This window comes from Pimephales promelas, chromosome 12 (genome assembly GCF_988280905.1).
Source record: "Pimephales promelas chromosome 12, fPimPro1.hap1.1, whole genome shotgun sequence".
Taxonomy (NCBI): Eukaryota; Metazoa; Chordata; class Actinopteri; order Cypriniformes; family Leuciscidae; genus Pimephales; species Pimephales promelas.
The window spans coordinates 12,831,446-12,857,932 of record NC_142780.1 but is presented as its reverse complement, the minus strand read 5'-3'; the positions used below and the strand labels follow the sequence as shown (position 1 = coordinate 12,857,932).

The following is a 26,487-nucleotide window of genomic DNA, read 5'->3' as shown; positions in this document are numbered from 1 at the left end:
TCAAACATGGACTGCTCAAAAATCTGTAAATAAGAGCTATGGGACCGAGCGTGAGCAAAATCCAGTTAAAAGATATTTATAATACGTTAATACTTTAAAAGGCTTTTAAAGAAAATACTTTAAAAGCCTTTTTCAAAATATTGGCTACTTAGGTTTCTACAAATGCTAATTTGTAGGCCATTGAATTTTTTTTTATTTTATAATAATATATTTATTAAAATTAAAATTAAAAACAAACACGAACTAACATTAACAATGGACAAAATCCCCACTATCTGACCCCCGAAACAAAGACAAAGACCCATTGGGTGAAGCATTGGAATAATACTATAATGCATATAAAAAATTAAGAATCGAATCAAATTAATCAAATCGCATAGAATTTGGATGTGAATCGCATTGAATTGAATCATTCTGAATTAGCACAAATCGTTCTTGAATCGAAACGAAAACCTATGAATCGTGAATCGAATCGATTCGCTGTCTACCCAAAGATTCACGGCCCTAGTACTTACAATATCCCAAAAGTTCCCAAAGATTTTTAATTTCAGAGAAATTATATATCAAACTCTAGTGGCCCAGAAATCACATATTTCATATTTCAGGTTTGAACTAAAACAGACAAAGACTAAGGCTAAGATGTTCTAGCACAGGGGTGTCCAATCCAGCTCCTGGAGGGTCACTGTCCAGCAGAATTCAGCTCTAATCCCAATTACACACCTGAACCAGCTAATCAAGGCCGCGCAAGGCATACTAGAAACTTCCATGCAGGAGTGTAGTAGAGGCCAGTTGGAGCTAAACTCTGCAGGACAGTAACACCCCTGTTCTAGGATGTTCTGATATAACCAAAGGGGTACTTGGGCTAAACAGATTGTGAACCTCTGAGCAAAACTCTTAACAATGACATTAAACGTGTTTATATGTCAAATAAGGTATTATAAATTGCACCACAAGGTAAAAATCTGCAGTTTTTTTTTTTCATGTTGTCCCATCCTTCAGGAGATGGAAAACCCAAAATAACAAGCAAATAGGTAAATATAGTAAGACGTGACACAGACACACACCTGTGAGGTTAGCAGATGCAGCACCACAGCCATCATGGGGAGGTTCTGCTTCAGCTGACGGGACTGTGTAGGAGAGGGGTGCTTCCTTCCCACAATGCTGCCTAACACAGACAGGATGTCATCTAAAAAGAGCCCACACAAACAGAGACAATCACAAACTCACCATCATGTTTAGTCTGGATAGGTGGCCAGGGGCGAGAGCAGGTGCGCCTCAGTGTTGGGATGAAACCCGCATAAACGAACTAAACCGGTTTGAACCGGTTTAATGGGGGTGTGGTGGTGTGTAGCGGCACTGATTCACAAATGAAAAAAAGGAGGAACAGGTCGATACCTGAGAGCCTGCTCACGTATTCAATCAGAAAGGTAATTAAAGAGAGGCCAATCAAATTGGATGTTCAATCTCATTGCCCCTTCTCTGTTTTGCCCATTTCATCTCGGGTGAATTCTTTGCGTTCCCTTTTCCCTCTTTTTTTGGGTGTATTGTGATTGATTTACCCAGGATGGCTGGCAGTTCGTGCACGGTGTGACGGATGAAGAGGGTCAGGCATTTTGACAGGTATTCATTGCCGCTTTGTTGCTCCTTTCCTGGCGTGGCCTTTCGGACGTCTCTTTCAATGTACATCACCAGCCTGAGAGAAGGGTTGGCAAAACATTATTATTCATCTGCAGACACCCAGACCAAACAGAAGGAGAGAGAGAGAGAGAGGGCTGAAACACAGTGGGGAGAGGATAGAGGTTTTTTTTAATCAATTACGCTCAACAGCTGGAGGGGTGACAGAATGGAGATGAAATGGTGTTGATCCTGAAACAATATCAAGAAGGGAATGAGGTCTGTCTGCCTGACTGAAAGGACCAGAGAAAAACAAGATGCATCTGGAATGGAATTGAATTTGAAGTGTATAAGGTACACAAATTGGTGGCTGAATTAGAGATGAATGAATGTGACTTGATTCAAACATGCAAACCGACATATTAGGATTGATTAATCGGGTCGGGGTACGAAGAACAATCTTAATAAAAGCATGCATCACATCTCCTGGGATTCTGGCAATTGCCTTGGATCTAAAATGACTTTTTCTGGGTGGAATTTTATTCAATTTTTATGGGTGTTTGGTCTTAAAGGCACAATACGTATTTTTTCAGCTTTAAAAATAGCAAAAAATAACTGCATCTATGTTATATATTTCTATTAGATATATACTTACATTATCCTGACAGTTTCCACCAACTTTCAAATCCGGAGAAATGTATACTTTAAAGGGGACATATCATGCAAAATCCACTTATATAGCCCTTAAATGCATTTTGTTGTATATTTGGAGTGTTTATAAGTACAGAAAAGATGAAATTATTCTCTTCAGGTGCTTTGTTTATATATTTATATTCTGTTTTGGTCATATTTTTCAACCTGTTCAGATTTTTCTGTTCTCTATTACGTTTTTTGAACAATTACGTCACAGTATTTGCAGCGGAACTGACAAATAAGGACATTGACTACCGGCCCTACACTTCCAGCAATCCGCCATTATTATTTCTCGCCTCGATTTTGTAGTCCAAGCTCAATGATGCAGAAGTTATGAGAGGAAAAGTCAAAATGTTAGGTTGGTGGATGAAGTGACCTGAAGCACTTCAAGGATCCCCACTTCAACAACCTCCGCCAGTATAAAGAAGGGTTTGCCGATCGACTTCATCTGAATGAGGGGTCAATTCCTTCAATCATTTAGCTGCTGTTTTTTTTTTCTGATGCTTTTCTAAACTTAAGTTATCATATTATTATCAATACAGGTTTTTAGTGGTAAGATTAGATTTTCACTAATAACACAAAATAGTTAACTTACATACCACTGCATCCATATGAAGACGTTGTTCTGCAGGTTCGTCATCTTTTTTCAAATCGCTCGCTCTGGCTCGAATATGTAAGGCTTGATGGACAAGTCTTCCGTTGTTGACATTTTGTTAACGTGTGAATAAAAATGTTCTTTGAAGTTATAGTAATCGTATATCTCTAATCAAACTACAATAATGGCCGAACGGGGGGAGTTGAACCGACCGTGAACTCAGCGACCTGGAGAGCGGGCGGGGAAAGACGTAACTCATATTTATTTAAAGGGACCGCTTTAAAACGAGTTGCTCACAGACGCACATCAGAAAAGGGGTAGAAAAGGGGCCTGTGGAGCTATAATAATGAGGAATTCAGACCCACGCATTGCAGTTATGCTTTATATTGACCACAAATGTATGATTTATAAGTAAAATGAATGATTTAAAAGCATGATATGTACCCTTTAATTCGAAGACACGGGGCGTTTCTTTATTTCCGTTTTGTCGTCCGTCTATGGCGTCATATAAACTTTGACTCCTCTATTTTCTCTAACTACCTGTTAGAACCACCAAACACAGAGGGGAACACTGGACTACCGCCAATAAAAGCAAAGAAAATGAAAAAATAAAATAAAAATAGTAGCTAGTATCATTTTGCAACTGCACCAAACTTGACCGAGACTATTATATGTAATATTTACATGTCTGTATTTAGTTATGGACCACGATTACGCTTTGCCTGCAAGTTCTGCTGCTGGAGTCAGCTCAAAGTGCAGACGTTAGGGTGACCAACAGTCCTGACATGTCCTGTTTTCATGTTCTGTCCTGGTCGTCCTGGCTGTTTTTTATAAAGTGATGAAAATATCCTGGTTTTCAAAAAAAACTGCTGGCCGAGCGTCCTGGTTTTTTGGTAATCAAAATATGGTCACCCTAGCCAACGTACAGGTGAAAAATATGACAGGAGAAGAAGCATGACACTGGTAAAAAGTGGGGTTGCATTTAAAAAAAAAAATGGAGAGAGCTTTGTGACAATCTAAATATTGGCTACAGAGAGATGCTGATCTCACTTGCATTCTAATAAACACCCAGGTAAGCACCCATTCAGCTAACTATATCTATTCGCATATTTTGTGAAATGATGATGTCATGTGTAAAATGCAGACGGGCTAGCTCTCATGTATAGTAGCAATAATGTAAATTCATATGTTCTATATATAGCTGGAGAAAGAAGCTTCACATGCAGTTCACTAATGTTATCTTGTTCGATCATAGTAAACGTAATTATATTATTAACGAAAGGTGACCGTGTTTTTTAAACATCTATTAATACTAGCTAGATGGAATATTGATTTAATAGGGGTCTGATAATTCATATATCTCTCTGTTTGAAAAGACGAGCTTGTCAAAATACATAGTTAGAATGAGTGAGGAATGTGGGGAATGACAAGAGCGTGCGCTGGTTCGCTAGCGTGCTCTCTCTCTCCCTCAGAGGGCTGGTTGTCATTGACAGCAACTACAACTCCCGTGAGCCTACGCTCTTTCCCGATGTCATCAAAGTATGTATTTTGCTATTATTTAGATCGAGTGCCCCCTGGTGGCCAAAAAATACATACTGTGCGTTTAATAATACAAATATAACTAATAATATTATTAATAATAATAATAACAACTATCGTAAAAAAAAGTCAAGTCACCTTCATTTATATAGCGCTTTTAAAGCAGCTCTATGCAGTTTTTTTTGTTTGTTTTTTACCTTAACTGAATAGCTTCAGAGTCATTGCAATGTTTATGACTATTCTTGGGTTTAATGTTGTGTGTCTAAAATGTTAATGGAAACACAAACCAATATGTTTCAAATTGGTTTATGTTTATTCCATTCTTTGTTTAGATTACCATAATCTGAAAAGTTCAATAATTATTAATAATTTAATAATATACTTAAAAATGGATTTTCATACTGTATTTTAAGATTGAAGTCCGGGTCTGTGACAGGGGTACAATAATACAATATGATACAATAAGAATGCCATAATTCCAAAGAAATCCACAAATGCGGCATATTTTGCAAACGCCCCTTTCGCGTGTCTTCTTCACCTCCCCCACCTCAAACATCACAAATCCAGGCTCAACAGGTAAAAGTGGGCTACTGTCAATAAAAGTTCCAACATATTAGGAATGCTGTGTTGCTATGGTTTCAGACTGTCAGTCCAAATCCGATTATTTGTGTATCCGATTGGAATCTAAAATTATTAACGTCCACACTGTGTATCGCAACTGTAATTTTGTGTCCATGTAGCTCTTCCGTTTTCCCTAATATCTGTATTGGTTTCTATGGCAAAGCAGTCGCGTTGGATTATGCGTCTTGTGAGGCAGGTACTGTATGTACAGCTCTTTTTTTTTTTTTCACGTGGTCCTCTCCGGTTTCAAAATATGTTTCCGTAAGGCTATATTTTAATTTTCTACTCGTCTGTGTGACGATCACCAGTTGTAGTGCCCCAGAGAATCACCAGAGGGCACTCCACATCAGAACTGATCACTTCACCAGAACTCCATTTCCCATCATGCCTCATCCCTGTGACTGATTACACACACACCTGCACCTCATTTCAGACTGCCTATATAAGCCACACTCAAACATGAACTCTTTGCGAAGTATTACATTGCCACTGCCTGTAATTTCTGAGCGTGTTACCCTGTTTCTTGTTTCTCTGGTTTTGATCCTGGTTTGTTTCCTGACTTCTGCCTGTTTGCTGCCTGCCCCGATCTTCTGCCTGTTACCTGACGACTCTCTGCGCTCACTCTCTGATATCCCTGTTTTGCTGTTTCCTGACCCCTGCCTGTTTGACCATTCTAATAAAGCTGCACATGGATCTCATCTCGTCTCCAGCTTCGTAACAGAATACTTCGCCACAGATGAATCCAGCAGCACATAGCCGTGATCTGTTCCAGTATACCTGGGGGTTTGTTCCTCTCGCTGCCTCCTGCTCTCTCGGTGATGAGGCTATTAAACTGTGTTACCAGCTAGGGGCTAAGGAGGTCAACCCGAGGGAGCTCCCCAATCTCTCGGGTCTGAACTGGAGAGAGGCGGTCTCCGTTTGTGAAGAGAGTTTCATTCCAGAGCCTCGTCACGTCTCAGCAGAGCTTCCAGAGCCTCGTCACGTCTCAGCAGAACTTCCAGGGCCTCGTCACGTACAGCCAGAGACCGCACAGCCAGAGACTGTACAGCCAGAGTCTCGTCCCGCCGAGACAGCCCAGCCAGAGTCTCGTCCTGCCGAGACAGCCCAGCCTGAGTTTCATGTCAGCCCTGCCGAGTCTGAGCCTGTTCACGTCACTTCTGCCGAGCCAGAGACTCTTCACGTCACTTCTGCCGAGCCAGAGACGCTTCACTTCACTTCTGCCGAGCCAGAGACGCTTCACGTCACTTCTGCCGAGCCAGACGCTTCACGTCACTTCTGCCGAGCCAGAGACGCTTCACGTCACTTCTGCCGAGCCAGAGACGCTTCACGTCACTTCTGCCGAGCCAGAGACTCTTCACGTCACTTCTGCCGAGCCAGACGCTTCACGTCACTTCTGCCGAGCCAGAGACGCTTCACGTCACTTCTGCCGAGCCAGAGACGCTTCACGTCACTTCTGTCGAGCCAGAGACGCTCCACGTCACTTCTGCCGAGCCAGAGACGCTTCACGTCACTTCTCCCGAGCCAGAGACGCTTCACGTCACTTCTGCCGAGCCAGAGACGCTCCACGTCCCTTCTGCCGAGCCAGTGTCTCCGGACAAGATGGCCGCCTCCAAGCCAGTGTCTCCGGACAAGATGGCCGCCTCCAAGCCAGTGTCTCCGGACAAGATGGCCGCCTCCAAGCCAGTGTCTCCGGACAAGATGGCCGCCTCCAAGCCAGTGTCTCCGGACAAGATGGCCGCCTCCAAGCCAGTGTCTCCGGACAAGATGGCCGCCTCCAAGCCAGTGTCTCCGGACAAGATGGCCGCCTCCAAGCCAGTGTCTCCGGACAAGATGGCCGCCTCCAAGCCAGTGTCTCCGGACAAGATGGCCGCCTCCAAGCCAGTGTCTCCGGACAAGATGGCCGCCTCCAAGCCAGTGTCTCCAGACAAGATGGCCGCCTCCAAGCCAGTGTCTCCGGACAAGATGGCCGCCTCCAAGCCAGTGTCTCCGGACAAGATGGCCGCCTCCAAGCCAGTGTCTCTGGACAAGATGGCCGACCCAGTGTCTCCGGACAAGATGGCCGACCCAGTGTCTCCGGACAAGATGGCCGACCCAGTGTCTCCGGACAAGATGGCCGACCCAGTGTCTGCTCCCGAGCCAGTGTTTGTTTCTGTGTTTGTGACCATTTCTGTTCTAGTGTCTGGTCCCGAGCCGGTGTCTGGTCCTGAGAGGGCATCACCGCCCAGGCCGCCCAAGGGGTCTTCACCGCCGTGGTCGCCCGAGGGGTCTTCACAGCCGTGGCCGCCCAAGGGATCTTCACTGCCTTGGCCGCCCGAGGAGCCTTCACCGCCTTGGCCGCCCGAGGGGCCTCCACCACCCTGGTCGCCTGCACGGTCTGCTCCGCCCTGGTCGCCTGCACGGTCTGCTCCGCCCTGGTCGCCTGCACGGTCTGCTCCGCCCTGGCCGCCTGCATGGCCTGCTCCGCCCTGGCCGCCTGCACAGCCTGCTCCGCCCTGGCTGCCTGCTCCTCTTCTGCTCCACGGACCTGGTCCTCCATCCCACCCCCAGATCCGCCTCCGCTCCACCACCCACCTGGACAGTTTTGTTTGTTTTGAGCGTCTGGAAGCCGCTCTTTGGGGTGGGGCTATGTGACGATCACCAGTTGTAGTGCCCCAGAGAATCACCAGAGGGCACTCCACATCAGAACTGATCACTTCACCAGAACTCCATTTCCCATCATGCCTCATCCCTGTGACTGATTACACACACACCTGCACCTCATTTCAGACTGCCTATATAAGCCACACTCAAACATGAACTCTTTGCGAAGTATTACATTGCCACTGCCTGTAATTTCTGAGCGTGTTACCCTGTTTCTTGTTTCTCTGGTTTCGATCCTGGTTTGTTTCCTGACTTCTGCCTGTTTGCTGCCTGCCCCGATCTTCTGCCTGTTACCTGACGACTCTCTGCGCTCACTCTCTGATATCCCTGTTTTGCTGTTTCCTGACCCCTGCCTGTTTGACCATTCTAATAAAGCTGCACATGGATCCTATCTCGTCTTCCGTTTCGTAACAGTCTGGCAATTTGCAATAACACCTCATTGGTTTCGGCAGCGACTTTCAACATGTTTCCTTTAATAACGTCTGTCGTTCATGTTTTACGTGGCGTGAGAAAGTCACATAAACCACACAAAATCCAATCAGATCGTTCAGACTGTAAATAGCATTTCAAACCAAATATGAATGTAGCTTGAAACAGATTTGTAAAGATCGAATTTTTAACCGTTCAGACTACCTAAATCTGATCGGATTCCAGTCGGATTTGCATAAAACACGGATTTGGACTGACAGTCTGAACTTGAGGCAGTCTACACTGGACACATCAAACTAAACACTATAAACAGGAACATTTGACTTTCTAAATGGTTTCATGACGATGATGTATTGAAGCGTCCATAGTAGCATGTTGCATCCAACACACTATTTACTTTGACGTGTTCATAACCTGTTTCATATTTGAAGGTCTAAATGCATTGAAATTGTGCTTGCTACGCCGAGCTGAATTTCTTTTCCCATGTAACGCATCAACCATGATCCCACAGTAGCTTAACACCCTCTGGCTCAGCCTGCTACAGTAGCCACGCCTCAAACTGCCGCTATTGGTCGAGCTGGAAAGTAATTGACAGATCTGAGTGAACCGCTCTCAATGTTTAGATGGTGCCTGGGAAGCTCAATCTTTACATTTTTGGGGGAGAAAAAAACAATGAATGGCATACTAATAGCAGTCAATGAACAATAAACTGGGTCAAGAGAATGTATTTTAACATAAAACATCTTACATACTTCACCTTTAAGAATAAGCAACAGTAATAGTGATGCTTGCCTTAGCAAATACCATAAATTAATATACCTAACACTTGGCATTAGAGTGTCTATGACAAAAGAGTATCACAAAACAACACTATTGATTCAGCCTCACCTCTAGTATCTCAAACTAATCAATTCACTACAAACAACTGATGTGTCTCATGAGAGAAGTAGCTAACATGTAATATTGATGATGTAGTAATTTATGTCATGGACACAGTAAAGGACACGAATAAGAAAATAGATGATAAAATCCATGCACAATGCTGTGAGGATAAGGCCATTCTAAAAAATAAAATAAAAATAATGATAACAATAATAATTTTTGTAATTTACTCATCATCACATTTTTACAAACTCAAAGGACCAAACAGTAATTATGCACTAAAAACATGCTCTTTTTCCATACCTCCATAATTTAATGTGCCTTAAACTCACTGCACTGTGATTAATTACAAGATGTATGAGAATCAGCAGCAAATGGCATTACCAACAAAAAACATGCCATGTCTTAACACACCAAGTATAACTATGGCCATGTCCACACTAATACGTTTTCGTTTGAAAACTTGTTTTGGCCTTCCGTCCACACTGAGACGGCATTTTAAGTCAACAAAAACGTATCGTTTGGAAAACGCCCTTCAAAGTGGATAAATTTGAAAATGCCGTTTTCGCGTTGTAGTGTGGACAGTGAAATCGGAGGTATTTCAAAACGATGACGTAAGTTTAGTCATGTGATCCATGTAGTACCAATAGATATTCATGTTTACCGGTATTGTGACTGTTATGTGTTATTCATTTTTACACGGTTGCTAAAATATAACCTGCTGTCCTTGCATTTTAGACCAAACATATGGCGACTGAATGCAACCTGGACGCATCAGTGATGGTGAGATATTTTGCTAAAAAAAATTATCCTGTTGTTGTGCGATAACATTATTATTTATTTCCCCATCTGTATCATCTCAGTGAGCTTTTGTGAATTTTCACGCATGCGCAGTAAAGTGAATTTAGAAGTTTCTCATCCACACTGAAACGTCGGAAAACGGCTGAAACGCTAGTGTGGACGGAGAGCGTTTTTAAACGAAAACCCCGTTTTCAAATGTATCCGGATTAATGTGGACATAGCCTATGATATGTGAGAGTTATGGCATGATTTTAGGTGAATAATGACTTAAATTTAGATCTGTTCTCATTTAGAGCAATCGTATAGCTTTACAAGATTTGGAATACTGTGCATAGGTGCGGTCACACTGACGAAATTTCAGTCAATTTCAACATTGAGCTCATTTTTTTGTACATTTGGAGTGCTGTCAGTACATACAAAAACGGCAACGGCAAAAATAAAAAATAAATAAAAAATAAAAATCGCTGCTGCTTACACCGTGTTATCCTCTTTTTTAAAATTCACACCCTGTTGACTTCAATGGAGCAAGTTCTAAACCTGCTTTTAGCCTCTTTAACATCCTTGAATAGTCATTACAAGTGCATAACCATGTGAGTGGTGTTATTAAGAGTGACCACAGTCAATCTGACTGCAGTAGATGTGAAAGATATCCACAAGTTTCCTACGCCCCATGAGGCCTTGCGTCAAAAGTGGGCGCGACTTCTGGTTGGAAGTAAACAAAGGGCGATTTGACATGCTTGACACTCGTTCATTCAACAGTTGACAGTCATTCAAGTTATAGCGATCCAAACTAGCTAACGATGTGGGAACACAACCTCAACGAAATTCAAAAGGGTGAAATAACAGTACCTTTACGCAGTAGTTGATTGGGAGTATTATAATAACATTATTAATAATCAATACTCATCAAGGCATGGTGACAGACAGTTGTGCGAGCTGACAAACAATTAAAATAAAAAAATACACACTTAAGTCATTGTGCTTTGGAGTTTATTCAAAATTATAAATAAATGTGCTGCTTGAATACATTAACTGGCACATTGGTATTCTGTCAACACAGGCTTTGATCCTGAGTTTAGGTGTAACATCAGTAGAGAACAGCCAAACACATGCTGAGAGAGTTTATAGAATATTAAGAATTTAAACAAATGTACACAGGAAGATTCGTCGTCTTTTGGGAGGTGATGGAAACTACAGTCGTTGCCAGGATCACTCTGATTTCGTTTTCAGCTTATGTTCAAAACAATCACGTTTAAGCCACTAAATTAGTTTAGTCCGGCTATACATACAACCGCGAACAGCACATGTTGTCCCTGAGCTTCGTAACGACATCTCTCATAAAAATGTGCGTCTTTAAATAGTAAAATAATTCTCCGAAAAACAGCTAGCCTCTTCGCTAACTAACACACAAAATACCATTGGAATGCTACTTCCGCCGCGTCACCGGAAGTTTCACCCACTTTATTTTTTACAGGAGCGCCCCTCGGAAACTTGTGGATAAATAAAAATGATGTTAATTCAGCCAGCTCACATACTTTACGTCCTGTTTAAGTCCACAGTAGTTGATTTTCGAGTTTGTGCAAGCGATCATTGGTAACTAAGCAACAGTGGAGACTCAGATGTCAGCCGATGACGGTGCTGTGTGGTGTTCTGTGAATATCATGAATATGAATATGTGAATATTTGAGTCTCCACTGTTGCTTAGTTACCAATGATCGCGCACGCGAACTTGACGATCAACTACTGTGGACTTCGACCGAAAACAGGAAGTAAATACAGGTGTGTGAAAGAGGCTAAAACGGATGTACGGACAGCACTCCAAATGTACAAAAAATAGCTAAATGTTAAAATTGACTAGAGTTTGCCTTTAAGTTGCCGGGGGAGTTGTCGGCAGCTGCTGAATGTAACTAATAAAGTAACTTGTAATCTAACTTACTTTTAAAATCAAGTAATCCATGAAGTAACCAAGTTACTTTTTAAAGTAATCAGTCTCAGATTACTTTTTCAAAGTAACTGTGGCAACACTGACCTAACATGACCTAACAAGGAAAATACTTCTCCGTTTGTGTTCCAGAGAAGAAAAAACAGTGAGAGAATTAAAAAAGATGTTTATTTTTTTATGGTAACCTACTACTCAAAAGAAGCATTTTGCGTTAAATCTTGGCTCGACATCAAGTCTATCCAGACACACGGTGTACTACTCATTAAATTAATTGCAGGGCCTAAGATGTTCTAAGATCATTCAATTACAATTCTTACACTAAAAAGGTGCAGCTCTGCCAACAGTGCAGATGTCTTTAAAAATAGCTTGTCAAGAGCAACCTCTTCTCTGCTGTAAGTGAGAAAAATGAGATTGTGAGAGGGTGAGATCTATGGCAGCAGCAGTGGCAGCCTGTCTCTGCCCTCAAGCCCATGCTAATTAAGAAACACTGTTAATTAACTTGTTTGCAACCAGCACTGCACACTTCTATACAATCTGTGCCTCAACATTTCCCCGTAAGCGAGTCAGTTCCTCCTAGCCCCTCGTAACACACAAACACGCAATCTGGCACACACAAACACACACACACACATTTCTGCTGAGGCGCGTCTCTCAAATTAGACACGGATGAAAAAGCAAACAGTGAGAAAATTGCACAGAGCCCAGCAGTGTGGGAAGGAAATGCACCCAGCAATTATACCAGAGGCTGAAAGTAAGTTTGAACAGAGGACTAGAGGGAACACACTGGATTAAACTCCAATGAGAGAGCAATCGCCTACTTAACTAGCACATTCGACAAAGAGGAGAACTGGGACCTGGATACAAACCTGCTGTATTAAAACCTGCACTGACCAAACAAAGAAAAAACACAAGCTAAAATAAGCATTCAAATCATTTAAGACATCTTGTTAAAACTCAATAATTTAAGATGTAATCTTCCCTTTGAAATAGTGACTAAGTGACTCAACTCTTTTGAATTGTAACTGGCACTGAAATTAACAGAAGTTCTGTGCTCAGGGATACACTTGGTAAAACTCTTTCGAGAATAGTCGATATAGAAAGTGTCAACCAAACTAAAAGCTTTAAACTCCTCATAGTATAGTAAACAGAAATGTTTGACTGCCGAGGAAGATAGGCTGTCAACTCTCTGAGGTCGACGGTATCGCCTGCTATACCAGCTCACTTTTTTCTTATAAGTGCAAAGGTGACTCAAAATACTCTTTGACCAAATAAGCTTTTGTTAGACAGTTTCTGTTCATATGTTAAATATATAGCATGTTTTGTCAAAAATAAACTAATCAACTGTTATAGTGTTTGTTCCAATGTATGATATGATAAAACGTATTGGCCTACTTTAAAAAAATAATACTTTATGGACACATTTATGGAAAAAGACAATTTTCTTGCCTGACTTTCATTTGTATATACAGTGTGTGTGTGTGTGTGTATATATACACAGTATATATATATATATATATATATATATATGAAAGTCAAAATCACATTTCTAGTCATACCTGGAAACAAATCCTGTATATACTGTATATGAAGAGTTCAGATGCAAAAGCCTCTAAATGCCATTTGAAATTTTCTTCTTTAATGATGATTTTTATCAAACTTGTATATTTAAGTTCAGTCATTTCACTTAAATAACAATTAATAGGTAATGATCATTGCCATTTAAGTGAAATCACTGAACTTAAATATACAAGCTTGATAAAAATCATCATTAAAGAAGAAAATTTCAAATGGTATTTAGAGGCTTTTGCATCTGAACTCTTCATATAGTTTTTGCATTCTTGTGTGACACTCACGTGTGAAGGCTCATTATGCAGGTCTTTGTCTTCTCAGGTGAGAACCACGCAATTATTCACGAGGGGGTTGGGCCGTTCACGCCTCCACGCATATTGCCTTTCTAACACGTGAACCCAAGACGTCATAAATCCTTTAGCGTGAATATGACACGCAGACCCTACCCCACACCTAAACTTAGCCCTCACAGTGCGTGTTATATTAACGATAACAGGTGCCATGTGCGTAGTATAGCGCCGTTTTGTCATATAGCGTTCTATATGACGCTAAAGGATGAGAATGCGTTGGTGTTTTGTGGCCTTATTTCAGAAACTTAACAATATTCTCTCAAAAATACAAACATTTCCATACATGTTGCTCACATATTATAGTAGCCCTGTTTGTGCTAGTAGAGTGTATTTTCACATGTGCCATCAATATATTCATAGAGATTACATAAACTGAGAATGCGTTTCAGAAACATTTTTGCAGAGACAGAGTGAGCTCAAATCGCACCCTGTTTATTTTATTTATTTTACAAAAACACAAGGTTTTGATGTTAATACGAGTGTACAAAAAAAGAAGACCCTCTATAGTTTATAATCCTGTATTGATTTTATTTTTATGACCATTAATGACAGAGTATTTTAAGTCTATGTTGCAGCTATGTGAAAAAAAAAAACCCAAAAAAACAAACAAATAAAAAAAAACGATCAAAACGCAGGGATGCGTTTTTGATCCCCAGGGGGTTAAAGACAAATATATTGATTGATTGACTGACTGAATGATTAACTCAGTTAAGAATTCTGCATAAACACTTCCAGAATGAGTAACACCGCTTGTTCACAAATTGCAAGTTTATAGTTGGGTCCAACAGAATACTATTACAGCCTTGGTTCCGGGAAAAAAAAAAAAAAAAAGAACAAGAAGAAGAAGAAGAAGAAGAAGAAGAAGAAGAAGAAGAGGTCCATTCAAATATACAGACAGACAAGTTGTTTGAGAGTGGAGTGAAAAAAAACTCTGGTTACTTCCAAATTGTTACACTTCCTCTCTATGTAGTTTGCATTAAACCACCCTTCCTGTTCCAATGGAAAATTTGTATTACTTAGCATTGCATCACAGCAACAAACTGGTATGTGCTGAAATGTGTCACTCAAACTAAGGCAAGAGTGAAATTATACATATTGTTAAAAATAAAATAAAGTCACTGTTTCCAAACTCTGAGATCCTTTGGAAGGACCTGAATGTTTCTGTGTTTGCACAATTTCTTTTCTTTACAAAGATAAATATAAAGTTCCCACCTCAATAAAAAGCTGTGAGCGAGTGCAGACAGGCACGTCTGCCACATAATACAACATTAAAAAGCTATATTCGTGAATAACGTGTCGCCCTTGGCTTGTCGTGGCTTGGAATTTAAAGTGGAATCAGATATGCATGTTTAGACGGAGGTCGGATGTCCAGATATCGGATAAGTATCGGATTTAAAACCACGTTTGGAAGTGGCTAAAATCTGATCTCGTGCAGATTTATTTGTTTACACGTGTGCAACAAATTCCAATCTGTGTCAGATGTGAGTAAAAAATCTGATTTTTTGTGCCAGTGTAAACGCAGCCATGGAGTGTGTGGGCTACATTCCCAATCCTACCTGGCATTGAGCTCATCTGCAGAGAATGTTTGTTCTTAGATTAGTCTGATTGAGCTTGACGGTTGTGTAGGTGACCTCCATTGATTCTATGTGATGTGTGTTTCAATGTGTTGGAAAGCTACATCCCGATGGATTGTTCCCTTAAGAGAGAAATATAAAGTCATTGGAGCTTACGGCTGAATTGGATTTCTTCTAAACTATGCAGAGAAGATTTGGGTCAATGCTTTTATATGAGGATGATTGGATCTTAGTTGTTCTCCATCTGAAAAACTACTAGGATGAGCATAAAAAGATGAGCAAAAAAAAAAAAAAATGTTGTCACTATAAGCTATGGGGTTGTTGGTTGCTAGGGTGTTTGCAAGGTTAACTGGAGGCAACCTACAAGTCTCTGATATTCTGGTCCCTCTTGGAATGTAAGTTCATAAGATTTTACCATCAATTTTATTGACCGCTGGAGAAAAAGTCTACCAGTAAGTCTGATTGCTTAAAAAAAAAACATAATGGCAGCTCTCAATAGTTTACTAAATTTGAAGCATAATTTGTGTCTCTGTATTTTTAAGATTCGTTCATTTTGATGAACAAGTTCGAACAGGAGAGTCACGAACGTGCATCAGAGAACAGAGCAAGGTGAGCATCTGAACTTATAAAACTTAAACTTTGTTATTTATATTTATTTATTCATTTTAAATGATCGTTTCGCTTGATAAGACCCTTATTCATCGTCTGGAATCGTTTAAAGCCATTTAAACAGTTTGCAGTTTGCACTGAAACTGTCTTTTGGACCTTGAAGTGTTTGGTAAGTAAAGTGCATTATATGGCATTATTATATTTCTTTTCGACTGAAGCCAGACATGGACATCTTGGATGACATGGGGGTGAGTAAATTATCAGCAAAAGATTTTTTTTTAAAAGTAAACTACTCCTTTAACTCGAAATCAGCAACATAAATTCATCAACTAACCATTCAGAAACATTTTGTTGCATTCTACATGTTGTCATTTCTTGCATAAAAGGCTAAACATTTAGTGTGTCTTTGTGAGGTAATAAGAGCTGCTAACACACACACACACTAGGGGTGTCAAAATTAATTGTTTCTACGGTGCATCGCGATGCAGACGAGGACGATTCGGTATCGGTTCAGTAATAGCCCATAACCGGTTATAATGTACTGACGCTTTTCTGACGTCAGCACCGGTGTAATATGCGTCTATATTAAAAGCGTCGCGCGCTGGTCTATAAACGACAGGAGTAAATAGTACTGCCGCTTGTTCTTAAAGGGATAGTTCACAAAAAAAAAAAAAAAAAAATCTGTCATTAATTACTCACTCTAATATTGTTCCATACCTGTATTCATTTCTTTCTTGTGCTGAACACAAAATACTTTTTTTTTTTTAATGTGGGTAACCAAACAGTTGCTGGTCCCCATTAACTTCCAGGAGAGAACCTATAAAAAACAGGGGGACCAGCAACTGTTCGGTTACAACGCATTCTCACCCCAAGGCGTCACCTTTGACCATGCTTCAATATTTGACGTTTTAGGCGCCCTTTAGCGTCACTTACATGACGCGATTCTACGGCGTCATCTAACTGACGCTAAAGGAAAGCGTCTGTTAGAGGACGCGGTTAGGTTTAGGTGTGGGGTGGGGGTAGGGTACACGCGATCCTAGGGCGTCATCTTGCTGACGCTAAAGGGCGCCTAAAGCGTCATATATTGAAGCATGTCCAAATGCTTCCCAAGGCGTCAGTTAAGTGACGCCTTGGGGGTGAGAATGGGCTGTCGGTTACCCACATTATTCAAAATAACTTTTATTTTAAACAGAAGAAAGAAACTTATTCGTGTTTAAAACATCTTGAGAGAGTAAATTAAGACCATTTTCATTTTTGAGGGAACTATCCCTTTAGTGTTAATAAAAAATAAAAAAAACACAAGGAGAAAATCACTCACTGACTGAGAACTTTAATGGTAGCTTTAATAAGAATCAATTTATTCAGTGAAGTCTGTGTAGTGTTTTAATTTCATATTTGTTAATTTAATTACTTTCTTCAATGCTACTGCTAAATACACCTACTGCATCTGAAAAAATAAAGCACTATTTATTTAATTTGAATATTAATTTGTGTAATGTTTATCTTGTCTTATTTTTTTAATATAAAAAAAGACAATAATGACAAAGATTTTTATCTTCGCCACTGGCCTAAATGTATGCCTTTCTTCTTTCTTTTGTTACCTAAGGATTTGTTTTTAACATTAGTTTGGCTGTAATGAACAGCCACTTGCAAAATATTAAAACCAAATTGAAAAAGAATCGTGATAAAAAAATCGTGATCGTGATTTTCCCAAAAAAATCGTGATATGATATTTTTTCCATATCGCCCACCCTGAATTGACAAAATTGTATACATGTGAAGCAAAATTGAAAAATAAGGATGCAGTGCATCGTCAATGCATCGTGTTGCATCGAGATAATCGAATTGAATCGAAGACTTGATAACCGTAATCGAACCGAACCGTGAGACCAGTGTAGGTTCACACCTCTAACACACACACACACACACACACACAAGCTCTTAAAGCTCCGCCCTCTGTACCAGGAGCAGCAGCTCATTTGCATTTAAAGGGGGACACACAAGACAACATGTTTTTGTTCACCCTCAAAAAGGGACACTTTTAACAGGAAAAAAAAAAATCTGTGTTTGTGAAGTTTTAGTTCAAAATACTCCAATCTGGGGACATACGATACTTGTAAAAAGGGACATTATATCACCCTTTTAAGTTTATTTTTGGAAAATTATGGACATTTGGGCAATATAGTAATTATTGCCTTATCTATGCATATGTGTGTCATCATCATCATCTAAATATACAACTTATGAAACTCTGATACACATTGTGAGTGACATCAGCAAAAGAAACCCAAAGAACATCAAAACTAAGAAACGCAAATGACGGCTTTGAATGTCATCTGTGCTATAATCTACCCACAGCCTTCTTGTTCTCATTTTCTCTTCAGTCAAGTCTTTCTTCCAGGGTTAAGCAGAACAGAGCTACACTCATAATTGACAAAAGCTTTCAAAGCAAAGCTCATCTCTTGGAATCTTGGGAATAATTTGAAGTGAGAGCATTTTCAGGTATGCGATTCATTTGATTAAGCTTTGAGTTCAAAGGAATGATTCTTACACTTTCTCAGTGTTAATAAAATTGACGGGATGAAAACCACACAGCCTGGGCTGTGCAGACTGTTAGACACCATATGTGCCCAACTTTAATGGAGTCAGAACTTGTAATTTTGCCTTCGTAAAAAAAAAACACACACACATCTCAACTCAAACTCAAACAGGTCTCCTAAAACTCTACCGAAGTGGTGACCCTTTACTAAACGTTTTATTTTTTGTTCCTGGTGTTTATTTTATGAATAAAATAAATAGTAAAATGTATATATTATGGAGTAATCGTTTTATGAAAGCTATAAGCCACTTGAAGCCGTGTTTTACAGTGAATTTGGAACAGCTAAGGGGGTTTTAGGCACTCTGCTCTGTGTTGTGCCTAACAACGCCCCTTAGCTGTTCTAAAATCACTGTAAATCACACACACACACACACACATACATACTTATAACTTTTTCTCTTAATAACTTTTTTTTTTCAAGTCCAAAATATAATTCTTTATTAGCTTATATTTTATTATTACCGTTTAAAATATGCCAACAAATCTGCAAAGGAACTTTTGGGGACTTTAGCTTATTCACTGTATCCCACAGAGTTAAGTAAGTCCATACATACCTTTTTCATCTCTGTGCGTTTCGTAACTCTGTTAGACGCACCCACCGCTAGCCTAGCTTAGCACAAACACTGGATGTAAATGGCTACAGCTAGCATACTAATCCCAAAAGTGACAAAATAATGCAAACATTTTCCTATTTACATGTGATTTGGGAACTATATTCTCAGAAGGCGAAGCACGGCTACTTGGGCGGAGTGATAACAGCAACATCTGAGACGCACCGTGGTGAGGAGCAGAGAGTTCGTTCAGAGGATTATAGATAGTGGATGGTTTACAATCATGGGTGTTTGTTGTATTGTCGCAGCAACAATAAACAGGGGAGACCAGGTAATACCATGATGTTTCATAGAATTCCAACCAAAAACGCTGACCTGATGAATCAATGGAGTTACTTGCTCTGGATATAACGTTAGATCCAAACACACCTGAAGAGATCATCAAGGACCATTGTGTTTGCTCAGTACATTTCACTGAGGATGACTATATTTTGAAAAAATGGAATTTGCATCCATCTCATCGATAGCATGGACAGGACAAAGTGGATCACCTGTGGTAAGTGTTCTGTTGTGTTTTTAGATAACTAGCCTACTGTAACAGTGCCAATAGCCATGTAATGTTAGTGGCACTATTATATGAATAGGGTGGTCACTACTATTGCAGTTGTTCCCGATCTCCATGTATCCCTTTAAAAGTTGACATGTTTTTATCGATGCGGCGCGGATGCGCTTGGAAAAAACGAGCGCGTCGCACCGTGACTGTGTCGCTTCCATTATGAGCGTGCATATCCAGCGCACCTAGATTGTTAGCAGGCCCTAATGTTAATACTGTTTTCACAAACGCGCTCTTTCGCCGCAGGAACAAATAAGCGGAGCAAGAGGTAAACTCAGGACTGTAGCCCTCACCTTGCTAAATCAGATTTATTTTGGTTTTTTGAGAAACAGTGACCTTGTCCAGTACGGGTAGGCTACTGTCTGTGGGTTCATTGAGCAAAAACAATTTGCCCCCTTATTCTAGCCAATTGTAATGCAATTATCTAACATTACTGTATTATATGCTGTTGAATACATTTGGTTCAGCTGTGATATAAAGCAAATATCTTGATAAATATAAATATATTGATTCCTATAATTCGTGTTTTCTGATATTTATTCATCAGGATGCATTTTTGGTTGGAATTCCATTAAAAACATCATGGTATTACCTGGTCTCCCCTGTTTATTGTTGCAGCTACAATACAACAAACACCCATGATTGTAAACTATGCTTTTACCATCTAGTAATCGTCCGATCGATCTCTCTGCTCCTCACCACATTGCGTCTCAGGTGCTGGGGCAAACACTCCGCAGTGTTTCCTCTACATTCATTCTCCCGTGGCGGGCCGCCACACTTAAAATCCTCCCGCCACGGCTGCAGCTTCTCAGTGACGTCCGATATTCTGCATAGTATTATGTTATTTTGTTAAGCCCCACTAAAGGCATAAAAAACTTTGTAAAGCACAATCAAGTTTTCACCCTATATTCCAAGACTTCTAAAGTCATTGTATAATGTGTAATTTTAGTCGCTAAGTTAAAGTTAACGGAAAGTCATCTCGCCTCAGTCATTCTTCATTCAGAATTCACACAACGCGTCGCGTTCGTTTGCGACACGACGACACTCTCTTCAAGGTCAATATTCCCATTATTATACTTTATTTGTAGATAAAGCATAAAGTAGATGGTTTTCATAAAATGACTTTATCTTGCTGGAGTGGAGTTTATTGCCCTTTCACATTCCCTTCTCCCGGGTGTATGTGAGATTACAGCATAGAGTCGAGAGAGTGCTATTGTTCTTCATGCGCACTGAATTTTAAAACTGTTAAAAGAAAAGGCTCAAAAAACTGTTGCATATAGAATACACTAAGCATTAGTGCTGCACGATTAATCAAATCGCAATCTCAAACCTATGCAATTATATAACGCAAAATGCCGCGATTTTATATGAAATAAACAAATTAGGGCTATTAACGCAGCATCTCTTCATTTTTGTCATCCTTTGACTAGTGTTACACGATCCCGCTCTTATTCGTGCAAATGCCTTGTCGCATTTTGCACGACAAGAAGTGAAAAGCTGCCTGTGAATGCCCTAAATGAGACTCGCAGAAAGACGCGCGCCATAATGCGCATGCACTGACGCGTGCCAGAATACAGTTCTCTTTCGAGCTTAAACGAACAATAGCACACACAAGTATGCCAAAATGTCGTTTTGTCGAGTATCTTCATAACGTAAGAAAAGTCTTATGGACGAAAAGAGTTGTGCTATGAGGCGCATGTGAGATCCGCGTCTCGGCAACGGGTTCTCTTAAAGCGCCAGCAGCGAAAAAAGCGTTCTGTCAGTAAAGTTAAAAGAACAAAGGGAAAATAGAAAATTACTCACTGATCTTGACTAAAGAACTTTTGTAGCTTTAATAAGGATTATTCTATATATAATTTATAATTCATGCAGCGCAGACTGTTTGATAACTTTATTCAATTTCTGTATCCTACCTGTTAAGACAGGAAGAGCACAGGTAAATATGGTTTTTATTATGGGTTTATGTGGGGATTGTTTGAAGTTCACTTAATTTAAAAGTTGTTAAAAAATTTTTTTGCCTAATAATTTTTTTTTAAAAAGTTGATAGCTTTCACTGTAATGATGGTTTGGTTGGTTTATTGATCATTATAGGTGTTATCAATCATTTAGTTGTTGTTTTTAGTTTGAGTTGAGAAATAAACATTAATACACAGAATGATCACTAAGCTGTGTGTGCATTTTACTTTAGAACCAAGCAAGTTGGACTCATGAAAGCATTTTATTATATCGGAATCGCATATCACAATTGCAATATTGACCTCAGTAATGGCAATGTGACATTTTCCCCAAATCGTCCAGCCCTACTAAGCATATTATAGATGTAATCCCTTCGATGTTCTTTTCAATGTGAAGCGTTGCGTGCTGTGACTTGGTGTTGCTTCAAGTGCATCATTCTGCACACGCGATGCGCATGATCGATTATAATACTTTGGGGAGACAAGGGGGCGTGGCCTAAGTGAAAATATTCCCCCCCCCCGCCGGGGGAAATGGGCCTGCCCCCACAGCTTGGAAAAATCCTAGAGGAAACACTGCTCCGCCCAAGTAGCAGTGCTTCGCCTTCTGAGAATATAGTTCCCAATATTTAAACAGTTAAAAGATGGCTGTGTCTAGGGTTGCCAACTGTCCAGAAATAGCCGGAACGTCCTGATTGTTGGGCCTAATTTATTTTACCCGTACGGCACCTCTCTTGTCCCGATTATTGAGTGCTACGCTAATCTGACTGATACAACAGCAACTCGACACTTGAGAATGACCATGACACCGGTCACCATCAAGTCACGTGCATCCGACCAAACAAATAAACTAAAGAATTTATAATAAATTATCTAATCTATCAAGACATAATCTATTTAGAAAAATCCCACATACTTCTGCCCATGAATTAGTTGAAATAGTTCAGTTCAGCTCCTGGAATCTAGATCTGCGCATGTGAGACAGAACATAGCCTACTGTACACCAGTGACAAAAACGTGTAACACACGTTCACAGAGAGGGAGAGAGCGAGAGACCTTGCCAACACTCCCTTAAGCAATAAAATAAAAAATTATGTCTAAACAATATTTACAGAAAAAAAGGTAAAATGAAAGCCACAATTAAAGACGAAATGAAAAATACAATGCATGGAACATGAGGGACAAAGTTGAAACGAGGCTTGATATTGAGCCCAAAGTGTAAATTCAGTAATCATGGAATTGTTTCTAAACGACTATTTGAGCAAAACATTTGCACCTGAATAATTGTGATTGTGATTGTATTGTAAGTGTGATGATCATCTGCTAAATGATCAACAACGACCACAATTCACTCCTTCAGGCAGTGAAGCACCCACAGCCATTCATGAGAGTTTAAATGCTGGGGAATATTCACATCTTCTCACAGAAGAAGAAGGAGCAAGCAGGAGGAATTACTCCAGGAGAAACTACAGACATACTATTGTAAAGATGGAGATTATGGAAGAACCCTGCAGAATAAATGATGAAGATACAGAGGAACAAATAGGTTGGTGTTTTCCTTCATTCTCTTTAATCACTGATGAGGAACATTAAGACGAAAACTCACAAATAATAATAACATCTAAAACTAGATACTAGTAGCCCTAAAACAGGCAATGTGTCTCACGAGATGCAGCTTTTATTGTATTTTTTGGGGGCATAAGAAATATTTTTTTCTTCAGATCTTTTATCACTAATGACAACTTGGTCTGTCTTGATTTTTTTTCTTTTTTATAGAAATCAAAGCCATATATCTAACCAAGTTAGAAGTTGATATCACAAAAATTGAAGTTCGCCATGAGATTTTGTTTAGGCATAATACCAAAAATAGCCACCGGGTGACTTACATCCCTTTGAATTTAATTGTATGCATTCTGCCAAAACAAATGAATAAACTTCTGTCCAAATATCACTTCCGTCACAAAATATGGAACCTTGAGACTCAGACCTTTCTGACAATATGTGTTTTTTCAAGATTAAAAAAAAATATTTTGATCATAAATTATGAAACATGACGAAAAAGGGGGGGAAGAGCCCATTAAAATAATTTAGAGTACCGTAAGATTCTTGAGTTTGAATCTTGAGTTCGTAAGATCAGGTGAAGTTTGGGATATAATTGTTTTAAAAATACAGTGGTCCTTATGGTCCTTTTTTATACCCTAATCAGGCAACATATCTCAGGAGACACAACTCATACAATCCAAAATATGTAAAAAAAAAATAAATAAATAAATAAATAAAAATAATTCTTTTGGATTTGTTTTATTTAAGTCCAGATTATATAAAAAATGTAAATAAAATTATTTTTTGCTAAGCATTATCCACTCTTGTCTGTTTAAGTGCTAGTAGAAAATTTAGATTTTTTAACAATGTTGATTTTTGTTTCTCAAGTATCCATTTATTAAATTATGTGAATTTAATTTGTTTTTTTTAGACCTGATGGAAGTGAATGGAGACAAACAGCATCAGTATCAAAAAACACATTATTTCACTAATGAAGATGGAATTTCAAACAGAAGAAAAGAGAATTTCACACAGAAACAAGCTGAAGGATCTTCAACCTGTTCTGAGTGTGGAAAGAGTTTTGGATGTAAATCAACCCTGAACAAGCACATGAAGATTCACACTGGAGAAAGGCCTCATACATGCACTCAGTGCGGAAAGAGTTTCAAACTCAATGGACAACTAAAAGTGCACATGAGGATTCACACTGGAGAAAGGCCTTTTGCATGCACTCAGTGTGGAAACAGTTTCAAGCACCAAGGACACCTAGATAATCACATGAGAATTCACACTGGAGAAAAACCATTCACATGCTCTCAGTGTGGAAAGGGTTTCACTCGCAAAAACTCTCTCAATAATCATCTGCATTGTCACTCTGGAGTGAGATCATTCAGCTGTGATCAGTGTGATAAAACATTTGTTCTTGAATTAAGCTTAAGAAACCACCTTAAAGTGCATTCTGCTGTGAAGCCTCACTTTTGTTCTGTATGTGGAAAGTCTTTTTCACAACTTGAAACTTTAAAAGGGCATGAGCGTATTCATGCTGGTGTGAGACCTTATATGTGCTTTGACTGTGGAAAGACCTTCATTTCATCCGGCAACTTAAAATCACATCAGAGAGTTCATACTGGAGAGAAACCGCACCAGTGTTCACACTGTGGAAAGAGTTTCTCTCAGTTAGGACAACTGAAAACTCATGAGAGAGTTCATACTGGAGAGAAGCCGCACCAGTGCTCTTCATGTGGGAAGGGTTTCAGTCATTTATCTAGTCTACTGAAACATAAGAAAAATCATTGCCCGAAGGTGTCTAAGTGAGTAAAGTTCACTTACATAACTTGTAAATAAGCAAAATATGGCATATCCTTTAAAACTGCATTTTATTGTTAAAAATTAGTATTGAAATTTGATTGTTTGACAAGGGGAACTGGTTAAAATTGTTGTGAACAGCATTGTAAGTGTTGCATGTGTTGTTCTTCCGACACCCGTAATGATGCTCTGTTGTGATGCACATGTGCAGTAAACACTGAATGTTACTGTATACAAAATGAACAGAACAATAAAGCAACAATGTAAAAAAAAATACTTGTGTCAGTTTCATTGCTCAAGCAGTTATTACTACTATATTCATCCCATACTGGCAGAGGTGGTAGTGGTAGTTGAAGTAAAAGTACTACTTCAATAAAATTAAGTAAAAGTACTGGTCTAAAAATCTACTCAAGTAGAAGTAAAAAATAGCTCACTTAAAATTTAGAGTAAAAGATACTGAGTTACTTTTTTAAAAGCGTGTTGGAGTGGGGGAATCCCTGTGTAGGGTTGAAATTTTCACAGTATGATAATGTCTCAGAAAATATCATGGTTTACAGTATTAATCAATTATTAAATTAATTAGTATTATTATGATCATTAGTTAAAATGATTATGAAAACAGGGTGTTTCTTTTGTTGAACAAATGCTTTTAATTATAATAAACTTGTTTGTTTTGTTTATTAAAATTTTAATAAAACATGTCTAATCAATCGAATTCGATAATTGATAATGAATTAGATTAACAACTTATTTTTAACATTATTTATTAAAATGTTTAAGAATAATATTGTCCTATGAAATGTATTTTATTCAGAAAATTAATGTTTCTTTTTTTTATGACTTAATCCAAATATATTATTAAAAATGGTGGTAATCAAAAGTAAATTTAAACTTAGTTTTTTTGGGGGAAGCGCTGCAAAAAACAGATTTACTAAATTAAACCATGGACAAAAAATATACTCCTTTAAATAATGAAATGTATTATTGTTTTATTATTATTATTTTTAGAAATAGGCTACGTTCTATTGCATGCCTACAATAGTAATATATTTCCGTCATAATTTCTCATCGTAAAAACAAACTTTTATTTTGACGGGTTGTAGTGAAGACCAAAAGTGTAAAAAAGTGTTTCAAAGTGTATTTGACAATGGTTTTTCTTAAATAAAATGATGAAAATGCCCATTAGGCGTTCTCTCAGTGCAGCTCTGGAAATGTTCATGTATTCATATACTAAAATTGTTTGCGAGACGCTGAAAACGCTATGAATGCCACGCGTACTTGAGTAGAAGTTAACTTAGTAGACAAAGCGGTGCAGCTCAGCAAATAGAGTTATATATTTACATACAATATTTTTGTGCTTAAATTGGATTGGATTTATTGCACAGGTCTACTTTCCATGTATCACTATCAATCCATTATTTGGCGAGTTTTACGTGACATTCTTTCCATGTATCAATCCATTATTTTGCGTGCTGCATTAAGAGAATAATTCCATTTTCGTAACTGGATTCCAGGATTCCCTCTGCATCCAACCCGATCTCACGGGAATTCGTACGAATTTTACAA

General features: G+C 39.1%; 2 protein-coding genes across 4 annotated transcripts in view; one reads left to right on the top strand and one right to left on the bottom strand.

Moving 5' to 3' along the window:
• Window positions 1-26,487, bottom strand: part of ulk4 (unc-51 like kinase 4) — a 256,347-nt gene that overhangs the window by 141,444 nt on the left and 88,416 nt on the right. For both annotated transcript variants that reach the window (XM_089117516.1, XM_089117518.1), the window contains exons 23-24: window positions 1,560-1,693; window positions 1,065-1,186 (exon numbers count right to left, since the gene is read on the bottom strand). In XM_089117516.1, coding sequence (XP_088973642.1) covers window positions 1,065-1,186; window positions 1,560-1,693 — 256 coding nt within the window. The remainder of the gene's footprint in view (window positions 1-1,064; window positions 1,187-1,559; window positions 1,694-26,487) is intronic.
• Window positions 13,929-25,181, top strand: LOC120495065 (uncharacterized). Of its 2 annotated transcripts, none has more exons than XM_039694461.2 (4): window positions 13,929-15,858; window positions 18,243-18,360; window positions 23,000-23,119; window positions 24,047-25,181. In XM_039694461.2, the coding sequence occupies exons 3-4, from the start codon at window positions 23,062-23,064 to the stop codon at window positions 24,928-24,930; spliced, it is 942 nt and encodes a 313-aa protein (XP_039550395.2). In that variant the 5' UTR covers window positions 13,929-15,858; window positions 18,243-18,360; window positions 23,000-23,061; the 3' UTR covers window positions 24,931-25,181. The 2 variants fall into 2 exon arrangements, with proteins under 2 accessions (XP_039550395.2, XP_039550393.2); XM_039694459.2 differs by having other exon boundaries at window positions 22,934-23,119.